General features: G+C 36.7%; 1 protein-coding gene across 3 annotated transcripts in view; it reads right to left on the bottom strand.

Annotated features, from left to right (window-relative positions):
- Nucleotides 1–11,071: 11,071 nt before the first annotated feature.
- Nucleotides 11,072–24,462, bottom strand: part of FAR1 (fatty acyl-CoA reductase 1) — a 92,956-nt gene continuing 79,565 nt past the window's right edge. For all 3 annotated transcript variants that reach the window (XM_023737384.1, XM_023737388.1, XM_023737387.1), the window contains exons 11-13: nt 20,279–20,408; nt 14,290–14,417; nt 11,072–12,805 (exon numbers count right to left, since the gene is read on the bottom strand). In XM_023737384.1, the coding sequence (XP_023593152.1) occupies nt 12,643–12,805; nt 14,290–14,417; nt 20,279–20,408 (421 nt within the window). In that variant the 3' untranslated portion in view covers nt 11,072–12,642. The remainder of the gene's footprint in view (nt 12,806–14,289; nt 14,418–20,278; nt 20,409–24,462) is intronic.

Genomic DNA, 24,462 nt, shown 5'->3' with positions numbered 1-24,462 from the left:
AACATAACCAAAAAAAGTTAAGCAAATAGAATGGAAAAGATTTGGTGACCGATGCAATATTTAATCATAAGGAAAGGGAAGAGTCGAGAATGATTCCCAAGTTCTAGCTTACCTGAGTGGATGACTGAGTCTTTACTGATGAGACACAGAAGGAGAATTTCTGGAGAGAGGAAGAGGGGTTCCAGTGTAAGAGATAATTTCCATTCTGGACAGCCATGAGCAATCTCTTCCATAGCCGAGTTGATCTTAACCAAACTCAAATCCATTGCTGCAGAGTTGATTCCAACTCATAGCGACCCTATAGGACAGAGTAGAACTGCCCTGTAAGGTTTCCAAGGCTGTAATCTTTACAAAAGCAGACTGCCACACTTTTCTCCCTAGGAACAGCTGGTGGGTTCGAACCTTAACCTTTCAGTTAGCAGCCGAGCACTTAGCCACTGTCCCTCCAGGGCTCCTCAAGTTGATCTTAGGGAATGGGTTGTTGTTGTTGTTAGGTGCCATCGAGTTGCTTCCGACTCATAGCAACCCTATGTACAACAGAACAAAACACTGCCTGGTCCTGTGCCATCCTCAGAATTGTTGTTATGCTTGAGCTCACTGTTGCAGCCACTGTGTCAATCCATCTCGTTGAGTGTCTTCCTCTTTTTTGCTGACCCTCTACCAAGCATGATGTCCTTCTCCAGGGACTGGTCCCACCTGATAACGTGTCTAAAGTATGTGAGACGCAGTCTCACCATCCTTGCTTTTAAAAAGCGTTCTGGCTGTACTTCTTCCAAGACAGATTTGTTCGTTCTTCTTGCAGTCCACGGTATATTCAATATTCTTCACCAACACCCTAATTCAAGGGCGTCAATTCTTCAGTCTTCCTTATTCATTGCCCAGAATGGGTAAAGGCAGTATTTAAGTGTTTCAATTCCATTTTCTGATATACAAGAGAACAACATATTTGTGTGCAGAATGTAAGGACAGAGGAAAATAGGCTAGGTAGAAAGTGGGAAGTGTTTTTGTAGTCAAGGAATTTGCTTTCTGGATATTGGTGGGCTGGCCAAATCTGTGAACACAGCAATCTGCTGTACAGTGAAATATGTGAAAGAGCAGGAATTATTCTCATGTAATGATGACGTCTCCATATCAGGCACTGACAAGGGAAGGAAGTAGTAGCCAACTTGAGAAAGAGAAAAAGCGCAATGAAATTATTTTCATGACCAATAGTTAAGGCAGACAACAGGATTAGCGCCAGTGGGAAGAGCTGCAAGGCAAGGGGAGGAGGTGATTACTGGAACTCTGAGAAACATGCAGCTGTAAGCAAGGAGCCCCCAACAGACGCAGTGGCATTTGGTAGAACACAAGCCAGAGCTCAAAAGGAATAATCAGGGAATGAATACCCCATCCATTCTGTCTCCTGTCATAAGCTCACCCCTGCCAATGCCTCTCATTGGCCAAACCCAACTGGAAGCCAGAAGGCAAGGGAATCCAAGTATGTCATCCACAAAGGACAGCCTGCTGTGGCAAAGAGCAGTATGGAGAAGAGAGTGGGTCTCCAGGGGCAAACGGAGAACACTCAGTACAGGAAGCCTCCTCTTAAGGTTAAGGAGGAATGGGGTGGGGCTAGGAAAACACTGCCTTCAGAACGGGGGCTGTGAGTCAGAACTAGAAACTCAATTTAATTGAAATAACTACAAAGTTCCAGCCAAGGAAAAAATGGCAAAAAGTAAGATTTGTTTTGTGAATGTACTGGTTTAAACTGACACTGGAAAAAAAAAATTTTTTTTTTTTTTAAATAATTCAAGCCTAGAAAAAACCTGGTAAGTGAATGTGGAAACTCTGTACATTCTCCTTTGAAGATGAGAAGAGTGAGTTGTATGGAATGCTTGGAAGAATCAAAGGCTCAAATCCAGAGCTAAGAACGTGAGATTTGGCAATTTCTAAACACAGGTACTCTGCAATTTCCAACTATATGTGAAACGTTTTTGGTAAAGAATTTTGATCCTAAGAGCCTAGTTCAAATGGGAAGATTTTAAATGCGTACATGTGTGGGTGGGATGATTCCCTTCCATTTCTGTTAGCCGGGATATTTCAGTTAGTTTCTGGGTAGTTTATTCTCTTTTCGTTACAGGATATGGGATAGTGTATGACTTTCAAGATGGTTAATTTTACGGTAATTTCTAATGGAATGCGAAATGGTCTTAGGAGCCAAGTTATATAGCAATTAGAAAAAACAGACAGTTTTGTATTTTGGGTTTATCTCTTTTAAATACTCAAAAGCAAGAGGAGGGAAACTCTCAGAACGTTCTTTAAAGAAAAATGAGGCCCAGGTCACATGCTATAAATTTCTCAACCTCAGAAGGAAGAGAAGACAAACTACTGTTTACGGGACAGCTGGCTGACTGCAGATCACTAAGGTAGGTTAGGAGGGGTGAGTTGCCTCAAGGTGTGGCTAACGAAAAATTCACTGGACTGAATGGTTTGGGAACTGGCCATGTTTAAAGATTTTTTTCTACCCTAGGGGGAAGTATGTAAATGGAGATTTTGTCCTTGGGTGGGAAGGTTTTCAAAGATCCTCACTACCCCAGTAGACAAGCAGCTGTTGGTTGCAGATAAACCACAGAGGGGAGGGATGCTCAATTCAAGTGATATTAAATATTAATGTGCAAGGGGAAAAGACAACTGGTTTTTAATACTTTTACTCAAAATGTTCAGAATGTGTATTCTTTAATGATAAAAAAGAAATTGTGATAGAAATAAAACATTAGAAATGGGAAAATCACAGTGTAAAATTGGAGAATATACATTGAGTTAATACAATTCTAACTTAACTCATTTCATAGTTGAGATGTTTTGGAAATTTTGAGGGAACAGTTACTGAAAATTTACAATGCACCATGCACTTTACAATCATTTTATCATTCGACCCTTATAACCACCCTGCCAGGTAACTATTTTACAAATGTGGAAACTAAGGCTGAGAGGTTAAATGACTTGCTCACAGTCACACGACAGTTGATTCATACCTACTCTCAGAGCAAAAGGAATGTTCTTTCCACTATATAATTTGGCCTCTCTGTCCTCATGGAAGAGTTTTGTTATCACAGTATTTTTGAAATTTTAGAAGTGACCAGGTACTTCTGTTCTGCAGTCACCATGGAATATTATGTTAGAGGTGCAGATATGGAGTATTTACTTACAAAACCATCAGAATGTTTGCACTGAAATGGCAGCAGAATTTGCTGAAAATGCTAGAGAATTGCAATTTTGCACATTTCTATCATCTGCTTCGGTTCTATTTGGAAAAAAATTCTTGAAAAGGTTTCGGTGGTTCTAGAGCTGCCCTAATTACACCAAATCACCCACAACAAGGATTGTTATACAGATGCCTGATTCCCATTCCAGATCTCAGGCTAAAAAGCCCCCGGGCAGAGACTAGACATCTCTATGCCTAAAGAGCTCCCCACAGTATTCTGCTGCAAGCCACTGGTTTAGGAAAACCCAAACTTGGTTCATCATCAGAATTACTGAGAGAGAATTAAAAAAATTCAAATCTCTAGGCTTCTCCCTAGACCTCACTAACTAAATTCTGGGGATGGGTCCTGGGAACCTCTATGTTTAAAAAATTTCCCTGGGCATTTTGATAGACCCAGGTATGAAAGCCGGTCTGAAGGTCCCTGGGTGGCACAAATGGTTTGCTAAACTACTAACCTAAACATTGGCAATTCCAACCCACCAAGTGGTACTGCAAAAGAAAGGCCTGGTGATCTGCTTCAATAAACGATTACAGCCAAGAAAACCCTATGGAGCAGTTCTACTCTGTAGCACATGGGGTTGCCATGAGTTGGAATCAACTTGGGGGTTACCTGGAAGGAACTCTGGGTGTGTAGTGGCTGGAAGGTTGCATAGCAATCTGCATCATCCTGGGGGAGATGGAATTTTCATTTTGGGCTGTATTAACTTATGACCTGATTCTTCAAGAACTCTAGCAGTACTGCAGAGAACATGAGCTCGGAGAAATTACTCAACTTAAATAAGGATTAAATAAGCATAGTGCTTATCTTTCCTACTTTTTTATTATTACTTTATATTTCAGGGAATGCTCCTCCCCTCCCCATATTCTTTCTCTAATAAAAGACTTATCTGCTGTTCTCTGGCAAAAAAAAAAAAAAAAAGGAAGAAAAGTATCTGTATATACACAAGGGTCAGTTGGGTTAAAACTGGATTAGCAAGTTAGCAATGGATAGTCAATGCTCTGGAAGAATCCCTTCTGACACTAACTTGTAACTGCTTACCTATTTCCCAAAGCAGTAAACCCTTTGTGTGTGTCTCTGTCTTGGATATGGACCTTATAGGGATCCAATCTCCTAGGATAAACCTGTTGCCATCAAGTTGATTCCAACTCATAGGGATCCTACATGACAGAGAAAAACTGCTCCATAGTGTTTCCAAGGAGCAGCTGGTGGATTCGAACTGCTGACCTTTTGTTAGCAGCTGAGCTCATAACCACTGTGTGCCACCAGGGCTCCCCTAGAAGGAGAAGCAGATGAAAAATTCCCTGGAAGAATGCCAGATGATCCTGGAAGTCCAAATGAAGCTGGAAAGGGAGATTTCAAGTGGGAGCTGGGGAAAGCAATGGCTTAGAGAATCAATCAAGGAATTACGTGACAAAAGGCAGAGTAGCAATGGGACCAGGGTAGGCAAACAGCAGTGGCTCTCAAACAGATGAGGCTGGTTTATTTTTCTGCATTTAGCAAAAAAAAAAAGATTTCCTTTTTGATATATAAGGGGTCCCTTCATTTTCCTTCTGGGGGATGGTTTTGTATGTGTCTTTTTGACAGTAAGCTAATATGCCTGCCACTCTAGTGCCAAGGAGGATCTCTGGATACTTCAGAGCCAACTCCAGGACCCCAGTTCTGACAGTTCTTTAAGAAACTGTCCATTTGCTCTGTGATGACCTAAAATGGGGGGGGGAAGGGTTATAGAGATTACAAATAAAAACAATCTGGATGGTCTGTTAAACAGAGTATGGTTATAATGTGCTTGTTGGTAAAATGCATCTAACAATACAGGAGAGGTAGTGGGGTGCATATAACACAGCATGAGTTAGAACAGTACTGGAATTATACAATGAGGGAATGAAGGAGTGAAGTCTGGTGGATGTCAGGGGAGGGTGGGCAGTTCTACAGTGCACTAACTGAGCACTGTCTCTTACACCAGAGGACAAAATCCACTGAGGCCTACAAGATGAATTCTGCCATACTGCGGGAGAAGGCAGATGATGTGGAAAAGTGAGAGTTCCATTAGGCCATTCTAGTACTCTCTGGCAGGTATAACATGCACAGCCCACCCTCCAACCACTTTAGCACTACTGAACTAAACAGATATATAAAGCTTACCCAGAGCTTTGCCAATCTAAAGCACATACCACTAGAGCTACCCAGGAATCAGGTTGCCCTTCAATCTAGACAACTATATTTCTTTGGCTAAATGTCTTTATTAAAGTAAAACTGTGGAGGCAGTACAGATGGCAATCAGAATCAGTACTTTGACTACAATCTGCTAAGGATTTAGAAGATAGTATTTTGCATTATTTTACATTAATGGATAACAAAGAGCCAATCAATATTTATTGAATAGAAAACTTTGTTAACTGTGTCAATTGTGGAGTCTCTAACTTGGAGCATTTACATTACATTTTGCTAGCATCTACAGGTGAGAAAAAAAGGTTACTGGTGTGTAAACAACTTTTACGTTCCTTTTGGCAAAGCTGTCTTCATTGCAAAATGCTGTATACATAGCTGAAAGCTTAACATACCTGTGACTGATAAAAGGATGTCCAAACTTCATTCTACCAGATAAGTTGAAACATTTATTGAGTAGCTTCTATGTGCCAGGCACCTTAAGAAATATGCCCTGCCCTCTAGAGGAGCTCAAAATCTAATGGAGGAGACAAAGCAAACAAGCAATTTCAATCTAATGGAATAAATCTTGTTTTTATAGTAGTTAAGGGAAAATAACCCTGATCGTCTCAGACTTCCTCAAATAAGACATTCTAAACAACAGCAATATTTTCAACCACCTGGTCCATGCTATGGTAGTTAGGAGAGGCCCAAGGAGAGGGAGGTTGACTGGCTACTTCTCATGGCCTCCAGGGTGGTGGTATAGAGGTCTCCGTGGCACAGGGTCTAGAACTCAGCTTTACAGGATCAGAAATACCTTCTCAATCTACCAAAGAGTTGAGCAGTCTCTGTGGGAGCTGATTCTCTATAAACTCATAATTGATTTATAAATGAGAACACCAATGTAGCATTACACTGGGAATTATATGGGAAACAATGCCAGCTGGAGGACTGGGTTTACTTCAAAGCAGAATAGGACAAACACATTTCAGTTGGCAAGGACACCAGAGAAACTGGTAAGCACATAAATAAATATATTTACCAAGTACACCAAAAACATAACAAGCAAAAAGACCTAGACACTTTTAAGGGCTATAGCAGTCTAGTAAAAGTTGTTGTTCCCTACTCACGAGATAAAAATTCCATCTCAAGATCTGGAACTAAAATCTCAGAATGTACAGACCCTGACCTGTTACTGGAGAAAAGACACATTTTTTGCCTTTTCTTATTTTTCTAGATTTCACATACCCTCATCTTCAAGTTCCTTTAAAATGAAAAAATTTGCTTTGGTTTAAAAATTCTCAGATTCACTGCAGAAAACCTGAAAAATATGAAAGAATAGGGGACAAAAAGCTACACCACATTTAACTGCACCATGTAAACCTAATCTGTTTAACATTTGGGCGTCATTCCTGCCAGGCCAGACCTTCCCCTATGTCTGCAGGTGTTTTGTATCATACTTCATATACTGATTTTTAGTTTCAAGAGGTGCTTTCCTGACCTTGTCCCAAATCCTAGGAATGAACTCTTACTTGGACCTTGTTGGTATCCCATGAATACCAAACTATAGTGTGCATCAGAATCACCAGGGGGGCTTATAAAAAGATCACTGGGCCCTTCCTTCAGAGTTTCTGTAGGTCTGGAATGGGCACTGAGAATCTGCATTTCTATTAAGTTCCCAGGTGAGGCTGATGCTGATGCTGGTCTGGGGATTGCACTTTGAGGATTACAGAAAACCAAAAAACAGAGACTGCTTGTTTAAACACAGGTGTGATTTATATTCTCAAAAAGACTTAGTGACATTATACCAGTAACTTTTTTCTTTTAAACTGATTTCATTCCGAAAGGACATGTAATAGACTAGTTCATTTAAAGTCCAACCTATTCATATTTTAGTAGGAACTGGGATGTGCTTTGGCTAGCAAAACCTGAGTTTGCTGACATGCATTCCACAGCCTACAGCGAATTCCAAGCATGCAAAGGTCCTTTCCAAGTTGGTCCCCAACTACCTCCTCAGCCATCTTATCATTTACAACAAAAAGTTTCTTCACTGCTCTCCACCCTTAACGGTCTTGGCACACCCTCTTGCCTCTGCCTGGAATGGTTCCCTATCCCAGCACTGGCTCCCAATCAGACTTCAAACCACCGTTCAAATGTCATGTTTGTATGAGCTGTTCCTTGAAACACTGAAACAATATGCAGTAAACTGCTCCTCGATGCTTTTGGTATCTTGTTCCTATGACCTGTTATCAATCTATCTGTTATCTATGTCAAATCATAAAATACTAAAGTATAGGCAGTGTATCATATTCAGGTTGGGCCACCGAGGAGCTTACAGTTTGATGAGTGATACAGACACGTAAAGAGATAATTATAAAATAAAATGTAGATCCTAGCCCCAAATAGGTACTCAGTATTTGCTGAATAGATGAATGCTGGGTTTTAGAAATGAAGAATAAAGATGTTTTAGTCCAACTGCATGTCAGAGGACCTCTCTGAACATCAAGAAACATTTGTGCTCCTATAGTGAAAAACACAGTGCAGTGAACAAGAGTGTGGGCTCTGGAGCTAGACTACCCAAGTTCAAATACTGCTCTGCCACTAGCACTATAACATGGGTTAAGTTATTAACCTCATATGCCTTAGTTATGACATCTATAAAACATGGGTAATAGAGGTGCCCTCCTCAAGGGGCTGTTGTAAGGAATAAACAGGATTAATACTTGTAAAATGCTTGGAGTAGTGCCTGACACACAGTATGTGCTCAACAAGTGTTAGCTAGTGTCAAACAATTAAGTACTCATGAAATAAATATACAATCTCCCCAGATGACTATTTTGAAGACAAGTACACTGGTCTGTATGTTTAGGTTCAAGTATGTTTGTCAAAAAAATAAAACCTACTGAGTGGCTATAACACTAGGTTGAGTCATATGAAACTATCTTTATAGGTCATAGTGTGTCGAATATTAGCATTTTTATATTGTTCAACCTAGCACTTTCTAGTTACACCTTGCTCACAATTGAAGAGAAGCTCTCTAAAGATTTATGCAAGAGAGAGAGAGAATTAGGTTTTCTGCACAAGAGCAGAAAAGGAAGGAATCCTGCCTCCATAGCATCTTTGGAGGATACCTAATTCAACTTCATGTAGCTGTAAGAGGAAAACTAAGTTAAATATCTAGAAGAGAATCTTAAGATAAATATTTCTAAGAGTAACTAGGACTGTCTGTATATTTTAATGAATTTAAAAAAAAATCTTGGTCACCTCTCTTCCCCTTTTGAAAATTATAGATGTTATAGGTATTGCCTGTGATATCTGCTCCCTGCCCCCAAAAAGACAATTTGCCTTACACCTCTGAGCTGAGGATCACAGTAAAGATATTGAACTCATATTACTTTGAGTTTTTCTTAAAAAAAAAAGGATTTTAGAGCCATCAACTTGCAAAGGAACACACTGACTTAATGTTACTCAAATTTTTCCTTACTAAAGATAATTGAAGGAATTATTTAACAATTTTGCATGACAACATTCATCTGATAAAGATGCTTTGTTTAGGAATCTTAGGTGGTTTAAGGGTAGCAGAGCAGTACGCCAAGAGGATACCACCATAAAAACAAACATATATTCTATCACTAGAAAATGCTTCAAGACAAAAATGTTAATTCAATAAGAAAACATTTCATATTTCTTTTATCACAGAGACTATTCAATTAACTCATTTCCACATCCAGTTAGGCAGTGTACAGAGCTATTCTAGTTTCCCATGCAAAGGTTAGAGAGTTTTCGCAAAATAAAGAAAAGAACCGTTTAGCACTGTCCAAGTCAGTGCTAATGGTTTCAAGTCAGGGCTTGGAGCCAGCCTAGAAGAGCATGCTCACAAGCCATTAACATTCACTTGTACCCCAGCCTGATGCTTCCCCCCACTAAAAAAGATCCAGTTAATATTTATTACTACTGAATGAATCCTTGCGTCTTACCCAACAAATTATTGCAAATGTACCTATAAATTAATGCAGTGTCATTCAATGTGAAGGACTGCAGCTGGAGCGTAATGACACCTCAGCAGTCTCCTGGTACTGTTTCTAGAAAACAGAAAAACCACCCTGATTGCAGCTAATACATAAAAATAATACTTTAACAAAAAGTGTTCATCCTGCCTATATGCTTCCCCTAAAATATTGTTTAAGGGAGTTAGAATTAAATAAAATCAGGACACATGAATTAATAAATACACCTAAAAAAGACAAGAAGTATAAGTGAGGACAGCTTCCTGTTATCTCAAGGCTAATTTTCAGAATGTAAAAATACGATAAATACTATAATGGAAATATAGGGATTCATTTATTCCTTTTTTGTTTACAAACAAAGGCACCCAATAATGCTTCTATTTATTTTTATAAAAGATTATCAATTTACATTTAAAACAAACAAACAAACAAACAAAAAACCCCAAACCAGTTCCTGCAAACACAAAATTAAGGGAAAAATAAGACTTTTTCCTCCCTGCTGCCAAACTTTATTACACAGATTCATAAAATGTTTATTTTATACCATCCTTAACTCAAAGAACATATTGCCGTGCTTTTCTATACTGAGTTTTAGGACATATTAATGGTGCCAAATCAAACTTAAATATAGTCACAATGACCTCACAATTGACAGGCGCATAATATGCCAGAATTCTAAGAGTTAATTATGAATTCGGGGGGGGATGCCAAATGTTTTAGAATATAGCTTTAACAAATGAGCTAAATGAAATATTAAATTTATTTAATAGGCTATCCTGTTTATTAATGAAACTTTGTATAGAAGACATAATCAAACACAGAACTAAAATCTACATCTAATAGAAATGATTTCCAAAATCTTTAAGTTCTGACTTAAGCTTAAAGTCTAGTTAGTAAGGATCAACAATCTACATTCTTTATAGTAGTTTTAGAACTTTAAATTCTGGGATGATACAGTTATTTAATTTATTCATTAGTATTCTTTTGGCCACAGAATTCTAAACAAACAAGCATACAAAATTAATGTAGTGGCCTCAGCATCTTCCCAGTTGGCATTTCTCTAAAAGTTAACATTGTAAGAACAATAAAACAGTTCAGAAGGCCTACACCCCTATACACTTCACAAACCTGCCCAAGTTGTACCTGATCCTTTTGCAAGATACAAAGACAATTCAATTGATTCTAGGTATATTTGGTAGAAGTATAAACATCATACAAATGTTAGCATATTATCAGCACATTATGGAAATACATTTGGAGAGATGGAGTGATCAATGTATAGAGCATCTGTAGCTAACCACGTGGGCTATTTTAAATCAAAGGCATCATCATTTATTCCATTTTTAAACATTTTCATGGTCTCTCACACCTTACACAAGGTATGGTCCTAGACCAGAGACTTTAGTATCATTTCAAAGAATATATATATATTTATATATACATATTTCTTTTAAAACAATGTTTAAAAGTTTTACTACAGAAAATCTGGCTTCCACATGGAAGCATTTTTCCCTTTCAAGATTATACACCTGCATGGAAGAAGGTGATTTCCTTTACATTTAGTTTTCTTCATAACAATAACAAAATAAACATCTTATACACTGCATTTAAATTGGCAAAGAAAATTTAGATGTAAAGTTCTATGTAACTTTTTGTATTGTGAACTGACCTCTTTAAACATATTCAAGATATAGTGTTGATGATTTAAATATAGTACAACTTCATCGGCTAAAGAACAGTATTATGCTGAATAATTTGTTAAACCAAATGTATGTTGTTAACAGTAAGCAGAATTAACTACTAAGATTTAAAAGGAATTATAATGTACCATTAAAATATACATCAATTTTCTTGCTATTACTTGCTTCTATAATGCATTTCTTTCTAAAGCTAAAACCACATGCAGAAAAAATAGATGGTATCTTCAAACTCATTCAACAGTTTGCTACTTTGTGTGGTATGTAAATAAAGTCCTTTATTTAATTTTATACACATTATTTTATTCTTCTTGAAAGAATTCAGCTTTCAAAATCAAAAATTAGTTATGTGTTTACACACGTGAGAACATTTCTTAATGTTATTACTACCTGCAAATACATTCTTCCATAATAATGCACTTTCAGTTTTCACTGGGAAGATAGTACAAGTCATTTTAAAGTCCTATGAATAAAATTTATAAAGCAACGTGAACAAACGTATGGTGAATCCCTTCCTGCCCAACCAAAACCAAAAAACCAAATCAAATCCATTGCTGTCAAGTCAATTCTGACTCATAACCACCCTACAGGACAGAGTAGAACTGCCCCACAGGGTTTCCAAGGAGCAGCTGGTGGATTCAAACTGCTGACCTTTTGGCTGGCAGCCGTAGCTCTTAACCACTGTGCCACCAGGGCCCCCAACCAAAGGCTCAAGAAATTCTCCTGCTTAAAAACATGAAACAAAATCTCACAGGACTGATTATTTGATCATAATGTGGACAAGAACACTTTATTTCTATTTATTTTTAATACTAACAGTTTTGTTAAATTTGTTTTCACGTTCCTTCAAAAAATACATAGTTTATGTTAATATGGATTCTCAAACAGAATTAGATCCAGTATGGTCTTTAGAATAACATGTAGCCTTCTGATTATGAAAGCAATTGATTGTTTATAGAAAAATGATCTGCATCAGACCTTTAATCAGGGGGAAAAAAAAAAGAGAGAACATGTCTTTCATGTTTGAGACCACTCAGCAACAGGATGATGTGAAAATAGTTCAGCTATAACAAAACTAAAACCCACCTCAACTTATGAAAAAAACACTGATGAATCAAATATCTACCACCTTAGCAAGTATTCCTGTCCAAATAGATACCTTCCATTGCACGGAATATTAGAATTAGAAATTCACTAAATGTTTAAGGCATATTTTAATGAATATGTTCCAGAATTGCACAGTTATACTGGTCAGTGTTCCTATTTCCCCACTCCTACCCTCATCCCACCCCTGCCCCCCAGGGATCAAAATGTTAAAAGTTACGGTTTTGGTGGCTATTGTAGACTTGAGCCAGCATACCACAGTGTGTTCACCAGGATTTTATGAGCATAAACATTAAAATATTACATAAGATGTACCATAATTTACTCCACACTCCGATCTAAGATGGTTTAATGCCTTGACAAAAGGTGAGATGACTTAAGTACATTTTACATTTTCTGTATTTAGACCACCGTATGCATAGATATTCTAATGCTAAATTCTCGTCTTCAGTATCTCATAGTGCTGGATGCTCGGAAGTATGACAGAAACTTGTAACACAGACTAACCACAAAGTACCAGATGTTTCTTGCCATTTGTGATCTTGCAATAAAAATGCGCCAGATCAGGATCACAAGGATAGTATTGAAACCATAACGTATGTTCCTTAACCTGGAAAGCAAATGAAGAGACATGTCAGACAATTATTTTCTAAAATACTATACTGTTGGATGACAGCTAATTAATGCTCACTTTTTAATCTACTCAAAGTTCAAATATATGTTCATTTGAAACTTATTTATGATGAATTTCAGTCTTTCATAACAGTATATTTGGGATGTAAATTTATTCATTCAACAAATATTACTGAGCATCTTTTTAATACTAACAGTTACGTTAAACTGTTTTCACGTTCTTTCAAAAAACACATTAATGTTGATATGGATTCTCAAACACAATTAGATCCAGTATGATCTTTAGAATAATACACAGCCCAATACTCTGTATGCCCAATACAGTGCTAGGCATCAAGTATATTGTATGTAAAACAGATACGTCCCTTGAACTTCTGGAGCTTCCTATCTAATCTAAAAAGGGTTGTTCATTATATACATCACAATATAAATAAAATATAGTAAACAGCAGACAGTCACATGATCAAAGGCCAACTGGACAAGTTCTCATCTAAAAATGAAATGTGGCATTGGCTCTATAAAGGAGGACCTTCCCATTCTCAAAGAATAACACAAGTTACTTTGCTCACGTTTCAAAACACTTTTGATGGTGCTGGAAAGAAATACAAACCTTCAAGATATGCGATAATATTATATAAATTCTATTAACTTCAGCAGGCAGTGCAAGATAAAACTATAATACAGGAACAATAGATATAGAGAAAAGAGCTCGGAAATTAGGAGTCAAAAGATCAATATTCTACCTTGCTTTGCCACTTAATATGATATGAGCTAAAAAAAGACAACTTCCCAGAGCCTCAGTTTCCTCATGTGTAAAACTGGCTGCCCTGCAAATCCTCACAGAATTGTATACATGTGAAAGATAATGTGAAAGTTCTGAAAACTGTTATAAAAACAGTACTATAAAAAAGTACTATACAAATAAAAGAGATTACTATTAAAGTTACCTGCATCTCTAAATAACAGATTATTGGTTTTCCGTCTCTTTTCTGATTTTTTTTTTTTTACAATCAGAATCTATAATCTCTTTTATAAGGAAACTAATAGAATAGCAATTCTTATAAACAAAGTTAGAATTCTATGCTGAGTGATGTATGGTTATAGCTCCTCGTCTTTAAAAAATGTATTTGAATAGGGTAAAAAAAATTAATAAATTACTTCTAGTTTAAAATATATTTTTATTTTCTCCTAATTACTACTTCTTCAGTAGTAAGTAATAGTGATTTTTAAAGCTAAATTCCACATGAACTTCATGCTAAGGAATAATATAATTTGATGAAGACAGTAAGTTTCAACAGTCTTAGGCTAAAATTAATACTACTACAGTTCCAAAGGTAAGTTTTTTTCCTAAATACAACAGATTAACAGCATCTTCCATTCACTATGCCAACTTATTAAAAAAAAAAATTGTTTAATATTTCATAGCAAGACAAGAAGAAATTAAATCCATGAAAAACTTACTTGTTCAGATGTTTTCTAGCTGCAGGAAGGCCAGACATTTCTTCATTCAATACATATTTCTTAGTTCCCATGCAGTAGTTCTCTATATATTCTGCCCAATGTAATTGCCTTACATCAATATTAAATGTCTACATTAAAAAAAAATTATTGGTTACTTTCCTGAGTAATTTTTATCACAGCTAGTCAAAAACTCCCATTTTTCCTATATGCCAATTCTAAAAGACATGTTTATAAAACGCTTACATACAGAATTAACTTTTGAAATCTTACTGTCAAAAGAATGTTCTTATTCCTATTTCACACCTTCCATTAAACAAAGAAACATTTGAGAAGATAACCTGAAAACTCATGTCAGCATTTGAAGAGGAGTGTGTTAAGTGTAAGGAGAAAGAAACCTGCACTATTTTGTTTAAAAAAATTAAAAAAGGCAAAATCCCATCGTCCAAATAGATCTATGTATTCCTCACCACTTAATGCATTTCTGGTTCCTTTCTATCTGCAGTCTCTCCTTTCTTCAATACATCCTACATACCACATAGATTAATTTTCCTAAGAACAGTTTTGATATCAAGAGAAAGGATGTGTTATGAAAGCTAATTTAGGAATTTAGGTAACAGTGACTAGGCCATTTGATGAAAAGAGGAGATACATCCAGAAAAGACAGCCTTACAGAAATGCTACTTCATGGCAAAATAAGAGGGCTAGGTACCACTCAGTGCTCCTCAGCCTAAAATCAAATGAATTTTTTTTGGAGTGACAAAGAGATTATTGACTACAGACCACCACTTAACTGAAAACAGCAAATTCTAAACTAACAAACAAAAACTGCTACTGTAAGTAAAGCATTAAAAATATGAAAATACAGTAACACCCCACTAAACCAGAGATTTGAGTTAACATAGGCAATATTACGAGATGCTCATACATACAAGCAATTGGATTTCCAGAGAAAAAGTGAAAAAGAATGGGATAGAAACAATATCTAAGAAGACAATGGATGAAAATTTTACAAAAATCATGATACATCAAGCCACAAATTCAAAACACACATACACACACATCTAGGCATATGACAGTAAAACTGCGAAAAGCCAGAGAAAAATTTTAAAGAAGAAAAAGGCCATATAGATTACCTCCAAAGGTACAATTACTAGATGACAACTGACTTCTGAACAGAAGCAACAGAAGCCAAAAAGCCAATGAAAAGATGTCTTCCATGTGCTCAAAGAAAATAACTGCTAACCTAGAATTCTACACCAGTAAAACTATCCTTGAAAAATAAAGATGTTTCCAGAAGAATAAAAACTGAGACAATCTGACACCAGCAGATGACCCACACTAAAGAGTAATACTCAGGCAGAAGGAAATGATCCCGAAGTGAAGTCTGGAGATGGAGGGAGAAATAATAAAGTCATAATAAAGAGGCAAATATACTAGTAAATCTAAATGAATACTGGTTGCATAGACTGTAATAATAATTGCTTGTGAGGTTTAACATATATATATAGAATTAAAACATGCAACAGCAGATAGATTAGATGTTAAGACTTTGCAAATCCAAGAAACGTAGAAGTATCCATTTATAGTAGACCTTGATAAATAAAGGAAGGATGCTGTACTCTCTAAGGAGCCCTATTGGCACAGTGGTAAAAGTGATCGACTGCTAAATGAAAGGGTCGGTGGTTCGAAACCACCAGTGGCTCCGCGGGAGAAAGATGTGGCAGTCTGCTTCTGTAGATATTTATACCCTTGGAAACCCTGTGGGGTTGCTATGAGTCAGAATCGACTCAATGGCAACAGGTTTGGTTTTGTTTTGGCTGCACTCTCTACACTATTAAAACAATTAAAACAAAAAAATACATTTCAATGAAACTAATATAGGACATATAAAAACTAATAATAGGAAAATTGAGATTTTTCACTATTTCTAGAAGCTCATTATGTAATAGGAAAGGCACAATAAAACCAAATTGAGATACCATTACACACCCCCCACAGTGACTAAAATGAAAAATTAAAATGCTCAGGGTTGGGGAAGTTGTGGATTAACAGGAACACTGTCACTTGAAGTGTATACTGATACAACTACTTCGGAAAGCGGTCTGGCATTATCTACTAAATAAAACATACGCATACTGTGATGGTTAAGGTTGTGTGACAACTTGGCTGGGCCATGATTCTCAGTGGTCTGGCAGTTATGATGTAGTTTTGCAGTCATATGATGTTGTGCTCACTTCCATGATGACATTTGATATAATGTAATCACCTCTGTGATGGGATTTGCTGTGAGTAGCCAATCAGTTGAAAGGGAGCTTCCTTTGGCATGTGGCCTGTATTAAATATAAGTGGGCATTCTGGCAAAGCTTGGGGGGCCTTTGCTCACTCTGGATCCTGCAGTGGGCTCCTGTTCGTCTGACCTCCGGTTCTCAGGACTTGAGATAGCAGCTAACCTGTGGTCTTTCCTGCCGATCTTGGGAACTGTCAATCTTCGCAGCCTGTGAGCAAGGGCCCTGCTATCTGACCTGCTGATCTTGGGTTCGCCAGCCCCTGCTGCTACGTGAATCAGAAGCCTCTATCCTGACCCACAGATTTGGGATGTTCCAGCCTCCACAACCACATGAGCCATATCCTTGATATAAATCTCTCTGTAACTATTTTTATACACTTTACTGGTTTTGGTTCTCTAGAGAACCCAGCCTAAGACATATACTCTATGACACAGCTATTCTACCAAGGTATATACCCTACACAAATGTACGCACATGGGCAACAAGAATAGTCCTAGAAAAACTATTCCTAACAGCCAAAAACTGAAATAACTCAAATATCCATCAAGAACAGACTGGGAAAAAATTTTTGGCTTTGACATATCCCACGAAAGTCTAATCTCTAAAATCTATAGGAAAATCCAACACCTCTACAATAAAAAGATAAATAATCCATTTAAAAAATGGGCAAAGGAAATGAACAGACACCTCCTCAAAGAAGACATTCAGGAGGCTAACAGACACATGAGGAAATGCTCGTGATCACTAGCCATTAGAGAAATTAAAATCAAAACCACAATGAGATACCATCTCACCCCGACATTACTGGCCCAAATAAAAAAAAAAAACAGAAAATAACAAATGTTGGAGAGGTTGCAAGAGACTGGAACTCTTATGCACTGTTGGTGGGAATGCAAAATGGTACAACTATTTTGGAAAACAATATGGCGCTTCCTTTAAAAAGCTAGAAACAGAAATACCATACGATCCAGCAATCCCATTCCTAGAAATATATCCTAGAGAAATAAGAACCATCACACAAATAGACACATGCACATTCATGTTCTTTGCAGCATTATTCACAATAGCAAAAAGATGGAAACAACCTAAGTACCCATCAACCGATGAATGGATAAGCAAACTATGGTACATACACACAACGGAATACTGTGCAACCATATAGAAAAATGATGACTCTGTGAAATGTCTCACAGCACAGATGAATCTGGAGGGTATTATGCTGAATGAAATAAGCCAATCACAAAAGGACAAATACTGTATGAGACCACCACATATAAAAACTCAAGAAAAGGTTTATATACAGAAAGAAACAATCTTTGATGATTATGAGGGAGGGGAGGGGTGGGGAAGGAAAAACACTAATTAAATAAGTGGTAATTTTCGTGAAGTGTAAGAGAGTACACAATACTGGGGAAGTCAGCACAACTAGACCAGGGCAAAGTCACAGAAGCTTCACAGACACATCCAAATGCCCTGAGCGACTGAGCTACTGGGCTGAGGGCTGGGGACCATGGCCTTGGGGGACATTTAGCTCAACTGGCATCACATAGTCTATAAAGAAAATGTTCTACATCCAACTGTGGGGAATCGTGACTGAGGTCTTAAAAGCCTACAGGCAACCAGCTAAGATACACCCCCCACTGGAGCAAAGGAGAATGAAGAAAACCAAAGACACAGGGAAAGATTAATCCAAAGGACTAAAGGACAACTAATGGACCACAACTACCACAACCCCCGCAAGACTGAGTCCAGAACCACCAACAACTGTTCTGGCAGTGATCGCAACAGAAGAGTCCCAGACAGAGCGGGAGAAAAATGTGGAACAAAATTCAAATTCACCAAAGAAAAAAAAAGAAAAAGACCAGGCTTGCTGGTCTCACAGAGACTAGAGAAACCCCGAGAGCATGGCCTGAGGACACTCTTTTAACTCAGATATTATTTTTTAAATGTCCATAAGATTTGAAAAATCAACAGAATTTCTAAAAATAATATAATAACTGAAATCCAAAATTAAATTGGATGGTTTAGACACAGCTGATCGACTGGACCATAGAACTTAAAAAAAATTAACTATATTTCAGCTCAGAGATACAAAATATGAAATTAAGATTAAAAGACCTAGAGAAAACAATGATGTAACATACAGTAGAATTTCATAAGAAGACAAGGGAACGGTGAAAAACAAATGTCTGAAGAAACAACGGCTAACAATTTTCCCGAATTGCTGAAAGACATAAAACTTTAGATCTAGAAAGCCCAGCCCAAGCAGAATTTTTAAAAATTTACATCCTGACATAGTCATAGTAAAAGTGTAGAACATCAAACATAAACAGAAAATTTGGAACTATGGGAGGATTTACAGATAACCTGTAAAAAAACAGAAATTAGACAGACTATTCAATGGCAACATAAGACAAAACACAAACAGGTTACCTTTAATGTGCTGAAATCATGTTACAAAAACAAAGGTGAAATACAGACATGTCAGACAATCAAAAGCAGAGTTCATTACTAACAGATCCCCTAACTAAGCCATGTTCTAAAGAATATTTCAGGCAGAAAGAAAATGATCCTAAAGAGAAGATCTGAGATGCAAGAAGGAATGGTGAGCAAAGACACTGGTAGATATGTAACTGAATTGAAATAAAAACTGAACAAATAAAATAATAATTTCTAATTATGGGGTTTAAATAGAGAACTAAAGTATTGGACAATCATATAAGTTGGTGGGTGTGGTGATCACAGCTAAAACATTTTAAGGTCCTAAATATCATTAAAGAGAACCAAAAAAACCCATTGCCGTGGAGTCAATGCCTACCCATAGCGACCCTATAGGACACAGTAGAGCTGCCCCACAGGGTTTCCAAGGAGCACCTGGTGGACTTGAACTGCTGACCTTTTGGTCAGCAGCCAGGGTTTCCCATTAAAGAGAAGACTACAGAAATTATTTAACCCTTTGTTTGGTATGCATGTTAAAAAAACTAGGGTAACCTCAAAAAACCCAAGAGTTTAAATTCCAAATTAGCAGAGCGGAAAATAGGAATGACAAAAATTAAGACTTTATGAAAAATAATTTCTGAGAGAAGGTTTTCTCAAAATTCAGAGAAAAAGTATGTGGGGGGGGAGGATACATTTTTTTTTTTGCAGTTGCTGTGGAAATGATTCCGACTCACAGAGAACCCCATGTGTGTCAGAGTAGAACTGTGCATGCTCCATACGGTTTTCAATGGCTGATTTTTCAGAAGTAGATTGCCAGGTCTTTCTTCCAAGGTGCTAAGCTTTCGATTAGCAGCTGGGCTCATTATCATTTGTTTAAATTCCAAACTAGCAGAGCGGAAAATACAGAATGACATAAAGTAAAAGCATATGAAAAACAACTTCTGAGAGAAAGTTTTCTCAAAACTCAGAGAAAAGGTATTTGGGGGAAAAAAGGATACAAAAGTCAAATTTCTCTTTTAACCAAACATTTAAAGGGAAAGATAATCAACATTTCAGTCAAACTTTGAAGACACCTTTGCCACTTTTAAATACTTACACTATAAATCCTAAAATAAAGCAACTTTAATTTACCATCAACAATTATGATTGAAGCTATAATGATTATAAATAAATCATTGACTTGTCCAATTATTTCTCAGGTTGCTAATGGTTCTCTAATTAGTATGTTGCTTATTTTCTAATATAAAATAGAAAATACTTGCCTTTTTATCTTCAGGGTTTAGTTGGTTCATTAACATATTGACATTGTCAGTATTCCAAACCCAAGAATTACTTGTGAAATACTCAAGAAACATCATAGCTTTGTGAAGGCGAGTTATTGCTTTCATCATCCTGTATTACAAGAAAAGTTGACAGATTCATATTTTGCATAGATTAGGGAAAATTCTACCACTAAACAAGGTACCAGTAACTGCCAATATAGATATTAACATTAAAATTTTAATGCATAATTCGGTAAGTATACAAAACCAACAGGGATTAAGAATATTTCTGTATTTTAGACTGACACTTAATAAATCCAAAAAGAAAAACTGAAGCAGCATCAAATGAATTTAATAAGAGTTCCCTAAATAAGAGTGCTGCTTATACATGTAATTAATTCACAAAGGAAATTTAATACTTTACAAGGTCAAATTTTACATAAAATACTAGACAAATAAATGAATTTAATTAAAATTCCCTTACTTTTTGTTCTTTAAACTACATTTTAGTTTAGCTGCATTTACTAAGATTTTCTGTAAATTTATTAGTGTGTAATGTTACAATTCCAACTCTTCAGCATCACTAAAGCAAAGCATACAGAAATATTCGTTTGCCATTTAATCAACTCTAGTTAAAAAATAATAGTAATAATAACTTTCTCTTTAACATTGATTGGTGCCACTCTTGGTCATCTGCGTGTGCCATGATTTCAATGACTTACGCTGAAACTTTCTGAAAAAGACATTCAAACATTTCATCTCACATACTATATCTATCCTTACAGAAATAAAGGAGTTCAATAATTTTTTGTTTGCTTCATTTTAAAAGGGTAGGGGCCTTAATCTTTAAATCTGTCAGTTTATACATCCTAGCATACTATAAGTCATTGTATCATAACACTAACCTGAGTGGTAACATCTATACAATGTAATATGATAAGTAAGGAAAGGGAAGGAAGAATTTTTTGAAACAAAACACCCAAAAAACCCAACTTTAGATAAAAAGAATAAATTTTTTGAGAAATACTTAAAAATAATCCCATCATTATTCAATCAATAAGGATTGGCATTATATGTAGTTTAGAAGCCCCTGCATTAAGGATGAACATTAGAAATGAGGGAGGAAAATCAAAACAGTTTAACATTAGCTAAACAATTCCGATGACAAATTCAATACATTTAGAAAGAAATCCTGAATTCAGAATACTGTGAGAAAATGAGGCAATATGGACTATGTAAAGAAAAACTGTAGTTCATGAAATAAAATAATTCTCAAATAAAACCCCCATTAAACGTGAAAAGAATTATCAAGCATCAAAGGCTCTATGTGGACATGAATAGTTCATACAGAGAGAAAGCACTTGGGGGGAAGAAAAGACATGCTGCTTTTAGAAACGAAGAAATTAGATAATTTTCTTCTAAAAATCAACAAAAAGATTTAACAGATTTTTAACTAAATTAATACACACTATCACAGCCAGTATAGTATATTCAAATGACACACATACTTGGTTAACGAGGTTTTCCAAGATATATCATAAAAGTTTTTCTTCCTAATTATTTTTCACTGACCATTCTCACCTAGTCTTAAGATTCATTTAACTGACAGAATTACCCTAAAAACAATCATTGATTCAGCTGTTCAAAAATAATTACAATGAAAAGTGGGGGGAAGGAAATGTAAAAGGCCATATATATATAAAATTTATAGACTATCAGCCAACAAAGTACTACATTGAATACTATGGAGGATGAAAAAAAACTTAAACATTGCCCCACCACTCTTTGGTCAAGCATGCTTTAGCAGATGTTTGTGATTATATTGCCATATATGTTCCAAGTATTTGTTTTTTATTATGGTAACATTCAAAAAATAATGACAATCCTTTAGAGTAGACAAGATCTTAATGGACATCTAGGTCAGAGTTTCTCAATCTCCGTACTATAGACATTTTGGGCCAGATAATTCTTTGTTGTAGGGGGCTGTCCTATATACTGTGCTTGGTAGTATCCCTGGCCTCTTATCATTAAATGCCAGTAGCACTACTCCCCCAGTTTCAATAATTAAAAATGTCTCCAAACATTGTCAAAATTGTCCCCAGCAGAGAACCACAGTTGAAAAATACCAGGTTCAGAGAAGTTGAGCTCAAGAGTTAAGCTAACTAACCAAAGCATAAGACCATGAAGCCATTTTTTTTGAGATGCATTTTTAACAATGATTAAATGTCTACTATATTTCAAGTGCTAAAATGAATAATTTAGCCTGCTTCTACATGTAACAATATCAGGCATTCTAGTTCCCAATGATTATTAACCAGGAATCCATGTGATGCATGTCTGAGTTGTACTTTTTATAATTATGTCAAGATATATAGCAAGTCAGATTTTTATCTAGCTGCCACTCAAAATAATGAACACCATGAATGACATGACTGATATTAATTTAGTATAAAAGTAGGTACTACATTAAGGCCCCCAATATATGGTATGAAGCCTAGTGCCTTGCTCAGAAAACATCTATACAAATTTAAAAAGATAATTTTTAAAACTCTGTAGCTAACATTTATAAAAAACCAAAATAAAACACCTTTATGTTCCTTGTTGCTTTTAGACTATAATCTCCCAGAGGTCAAGAATCATTCCTTCTTTGATACTTAAAGAAAGCTGGCTTCACACAGGAGAAAACCTCCAGTAAGAAGATTCTTTACTTTGCTATTTCCTATTTGTGGCAGACTTTAATTTCCAAAGATGGCTGCAATAGTATCTCCCATCTTACATGCTCATCTACAATTTCACCTTGTAACTAATAGAATGAATTGGAAGTAACACTTTAACTTCCAAGGCTACATTAGAAAAAGTGATGGGCTTTCTGCCTTGCTCACTGGAATACTCACCCTTGAAGCCTTCAGCTGCCACGTATGCTGTCCAACTCCCCCTGAGGTTGCCACGCTGTGAGGAAGCCCAAACTGGTCCATGTGGAGAGACCACACGGACAGGCAGAGACTACAGGCAAAGAGAAACATGCCTGGCCATCCCAGCTGCTCTGTACCTCTTTACCCCTCCTCCCTCCACACTGTACCTGGCTCCACTCCCTGCCTGACTGTACCCCTTGAAAGACTCAAGCAGAACCATCTAGCCAAGCTCTTCTAAAATTCCTGACCCACACAAATAGTGAGAGATCATATAAAATGATTGCTTTAAGTTACTAACTTTGGGGTGTTTGTTACGCAGGAAGAATAACAGGAACAGACCTTAGTACTGGTAGTGGGGTTAAAAAAAAAAAAAAAAAAAACCATACCCGCTGCCCTCGAGTCAATTCCGACTCATAGCGATCCTGTAGGACAGAGTAGAACTGCCCCATATGGTTTCCAAGGAGCGCCTGGTAGATTCAAACTGCTGACCTTTTGGTTAGCAGACGTAGCTCTTAACCACACCACAAGGGTTTCTGGTAGTGGGGTAGTGGGGGTAGTGCTATAATAAAAACCTAAAACACATGGTAACGACTTTAGCATCAGGTAGTAGAATATGGAAGAGCCTTGGGGAGACTGCTAGCGAAACCTGGAAGGACCATGAAAAGAATGTTAGTGGAAGCCTAAAGGGCTTTAAAGAAGCTGTTGGTGAGGACTTAAAAGGAAAATGAGGAAGATATTGTTGGAAGAAAAAAGACTATTATTTTGACAGAAAATTTAACGGAACTGTTGCTGCATTATCATGGACCATAGAAACTGTACCTAATAAATTTGGTGATCTAGACAAGATTTCTAGCCAGTGTTAAAGGTGCCACCTGGCTTTCTACAGCAAAATGAGAGAGGAGAAAGATGGTCTAAGAAATATACTATTGAGTGGAATTTGGAGGAAATGTAAAATGTCTGTCAAGAATTCTTCTACAAGTAACTTTGGTGAAGGGTAAGGCAGTACACAACACTGGGGAGAACAAAAAAAAAGAATTCTTCTAAGAAATGGCTTCTAAGCATAAATCAAATCCTGGGTGGGGCTGAAAGAGCCTTTGTTAAGACCTCAGGAAGATCTAAGGTAGCATCTCATAGCATTCTTCAGACAAAAGGCTTTCTCCAGATCTTAACAACATGTCTCATAGAAATCCTATTGTTTAAAGGCAGGATCTAAGAGTAGTGCTAAGGGTGTTGTCGCACTACAACCTTATAAGGGACCCAAGATAGAGAAGG

This window comes from Trichechus manatus, unplaced genomic scaffold (genome assembly GCF_000243295.1).
Source record: "Trichechus manatus latirostris isolate Lorelei unplaced genomic scaffold, TriManLat1.0 scaffold00006, whole genome shotgun sequence".
NCBI lineage: Eukaryota > Metazoa > Chordata > Mammalia > Sirenia > Trichechidae > Trichechus > Trichechus manatus.
Note: the sequence above shows the minus strand (reverse complement) of the source record. Positions and strands in the feature narration are given on the sequence as shown.